This window comes from Microtus ochrogaster, chromosome 10, assembly GCF_000317375.1.
Source record: "Microtus ochrogaster isolate Prairie Vole_2 chromosome 10, MicOch1.0, whole genome shotgun sequence".
Lineage (NCBI taxonomy): Eukaryota > Metazoa > Chordata > Mammalia > Rodentia > Cricetidae > Microtus > Microtus ochrogaster.
The window spans coordinates 24,617,670-24,621,029 of record NC_022016.1 but is presented as its reverse complement, the minus strand read 5'-3'; the positions used below and the strand labels follow the sequence as shown (position 1 = coordinate 24,621,029).

Genomic DNA, 3,360 nt, shown 5'->3' with positions numbered 1-3,360 from the left:
GTTAGGCAAATTTAATTTGCCATTTTCCAGCTCAGCAGCTTCAATAAAACCAAGTATCTAGAAAGATGACAATATTAATTATACACATACTGTGAAATCCAAAAATAGTTTTGGTTGTTTTCAGCAGAGGCAGAGAAATAGGTCAGGAACTGAAAATTTCCAACATCAATAAACTTCAGGGAGTTGAGTGATATTTTACATTCTAAGATGATTCAGTATGAATTACAGTTTCTTTGTATTTTTATCCCCAAGAGTTACTTCATTGCAGCTTTCACCAAGTCATGATTTGGGGAAAAACTAGAAAGTTTCCAGGCAGGATCTATTTCCCCAGTACTCTACCAAAATTTGAATGTATCTTATTTAAATGAGAGGCGCTCCAAAACATTTCCTGCACCACTCCACACTCATACTTGGTGGGGCATCAATTTTCTGTAACTTTTCAAGAATCTCTGAAGATAGACTTCTGTACGCAAGTCCATATTCATTGTCAAAAGCCTCTGAAAAACATTTTCAAAAATGCAATTGTAATTTTTTTAATCAAAAGCTATGTACTTAAAAACATGAGTCATGTGACACAGATTATTTTTAAATTGATTTTTTTGGGGTGGAATGGAGTAGGGAATACATATGTCACAGTGTATGTGTGGAGGTCTGAGGAAAAGTTGAGGGACTCAAGTTTTCTCTATCATGTGGGTCCTGGGGATAAACTTGGTTATCAGCCCTGGTGGCAGGTGGCCTCTATCCACTGAGCCATCTCACTTGTTGTTTTAAAACAGTCTTACAGCCCACACTGCCCTCCAACTTGTGATCCTCCATCTTAGTCCCCAAATGCACCAGGCCCAGCTAGAGAGAGTAATCTGTTTTGCTTTTAAAGAAAGGCTTTAGTTTAGTTTATTCCAGAGGGATAGTCCATAATGGTGCAGAAGGCATGGCATGATGGCAGGGTCGGAAGCTGTCTGATCACATTTCAGCCGTTCTAAAGGCAATTATTTACTCATACCAGCTTCATTTTTCTTGTCCCTGTATGCTAGGAATATGGCCTAACACTTCTACCAGCTCCATTAGAAAACAAAACCCCTCTTCAATTTAGAAAATAAAACTGAAGTCTTTTAAATAATTTCCCCATTAATCAACTCACCAATATCAATATTTTCTCTTCCCAGAGACACTAATGATAAGAAAAGGATTTCTCTGTATAAACTCCTATAAAAAGAAAGAAATTTTCTGAAGTGTCAACAACAACAACAAATAGCAAACAAAACGTGCAGATGGAGATTTTGGTTTGGTGTTTTTTTTAAATATTTATTTATTATGTATACAATATTCTGTCTAATGTATGCCTGCAGGCCAGAAGAGAGCACCAGACCTCATTACAGATGGTTGTGAGCCACCGTGTGGTTGCTGGAAATTGAACTCAGCACCTTTCGAATAGCAGGCAATGCTCACCATCTCTCCAGCCCTTGAAGATTTCTTTGTGACTAGAGTTTCACTATAGCCCAGGGTGTCCTGAACTCACTTTGCAGTGGAGACTGGCCTCGAATTTCAAAGTGCTGAGATTACAGATACAAACCAGCACATCTGGCAGTACAGTGAAAACATATCCATTCCATACTTGGTTAGGAGCTCTGTAATTCCTGCTTTCACGTAACACCTTGAGTATGTGTGGCATCTTTGAGGAAGCTGGTTGAAGGGTATGCCAAACTCTGTATGTAAAAAATATCCTATGAGCCATTAACTCCAATTTTAAACTTTTAAAAAGAGTTAATGGGAGTTGGGAGGCGTGGCTCAAACACACAGCACTGGCTGAACATGCACAAGACTCCCTGGGTTTGAACACCAGTATCATTGCTCTAGGGCTGTGCCCAAGTGGTACTGTGTTTGCCCAGCATACATGAGAGCCAAAGTCTAACCCTTACCTAGCATGACAAACATTAAACAAATGAGGTGGACCTGTGAGATGAATTTTTTATCATGGTGGAACAAGCACTGTGAGTTCAAGGTCAACCTGGTCTACATACTGAGTTCCAGGCCAGTCAAGATTATATAGGGACTTACATCCAAAAAAAGGAGAGGATGCTGGGGTATTCCTAGCGTTTGATATAATTATGCACCCCTCCCCTTTACAAAGCTTCCACAACAAAATGCACTTCGTCAAGATGTGAATGTGTACAGATCCCAATAGGATGAGGAAAGTAGTTCCACACTTTCCTAAACTGATCCTATTTCTAATCTCATAGTATCCAACAAGAAAAAAATTGTGAGGTCATCACAGGATGGCACAAGTTGTACTTACATGTGTCAAAGTTTAAAAATTCACTGCCTCTGTGCCCCGAGGCCTGGGATTAAAGGTGTGCATCAAACATTTCCAATGAAGAGGAGAAACATTTCCAAAATATACCATACACCTTCATCGAGGACTTACCTTGCTAAGATTTAACCTATTCTCTTTGACTGACTCACTGTCAGACATGAATGCATATATTTGAATATACTCATTTCTTTTACAATTACACACCATAAAATGTTAAATTGAGTGGCATCAAGAAAAAGAAACTGCCGGGCGGTGGTGGCGCACGCCTTTAATCCCAGCACTCGGGAGGCAGAGGCAGGCGGATCTTTGTGAGTTCGAGCCTGGTCTACAAGAGCTAGTTCCAGGACAGGCTCCAAAACCACAGAGAAACCTTGTCTCGAAAAACCAAAAAGAAAAGAAAAAGAAACTGAGATCATTACCTTTGTCTTTTCACATCCGGCTTCATTTGCTGGGAAAGCAGATTGATGGGCTTCAGAACATCATTCTGCTGAATACTCTGCCTGATAGTCTCAACTAAAGCGCTGGCTGCCTGCTGCTCCTCTGATGGTTTCTTCTCAGAATCTAAAGAACAAGACATGGAGAGCAGGTTTCCCAAGCAGTAACAAGGTTTCCAGAGCTATGTCATCTTGAGGTCTTCAAAATCACCTCCTTTTTGCCAGTAAAAGCATGTGATAACAATGTGCTTACTAAAACATGTAACCCTCTTCCCCTTTCTCAAACTTAAAGCTTCTTCCCTGGGGCTGGTGTATGCTCCACTATATTCCAGAAACTAGTAGGGAAGGAACAACCTTTATTGACTGTGAGTACACCAGAAGGGAACCGGAAGAGAAAAAAATAAAAATCAGAGGCTGGGCAGTGGTGGTACACACCTTTAATCACAGCACTCTGGAGGCAGAGTCTAGTAGATCTCTGAGTTTAAGACCAGCCTGGTCTACAGAGTGAGTTCCAGGAAAGCCAGGACTACACAGAGAAAATCTGTCTCAAAAAATCAAAAGGAAACTCCAAGCTGGGCGGTGGTGGTGCATGCCTTTAACCCCAGCACTCAGGAG

At 40.8% G+C, this 3,360-nt stretch overlaps 1 protein-coding gene across 3 annotated transcripts in view; it reads right to left on the bottom strand.

Annotated features, from left to right (window-relative positions):
• Positions 1-6: 6 nt before the first annotated feature.
• Positions 7-3,360, bottom strand: part of Dennd4c (DENN domain containing 4C) — a 98,375-nt gene continuing 95,021 nt past the window's right edge. For all 3 annotated transcript variants that reach the window (XM_026781963.1, XM_005352701.3, XM_026781962.1), the window contains 3 exons: positions 2,731-2,872; positions 1,139-1,203; positions 7-497 (listed from right to left, as the gene is read on the bottom strand). In XM_026781963.1, coding sequence (XP_026637764.1) covers positions 361-497; positions 1,139-1,203; positions 2,731-2,872 — 344 coding nt within the window. In that variant the 3' untranslated portion in view covers positions 7-360. The remainder of the gene's footprint in view (positions 498-1,138; positions 1,204-2,730; positions 2,873-3,360) is intronic.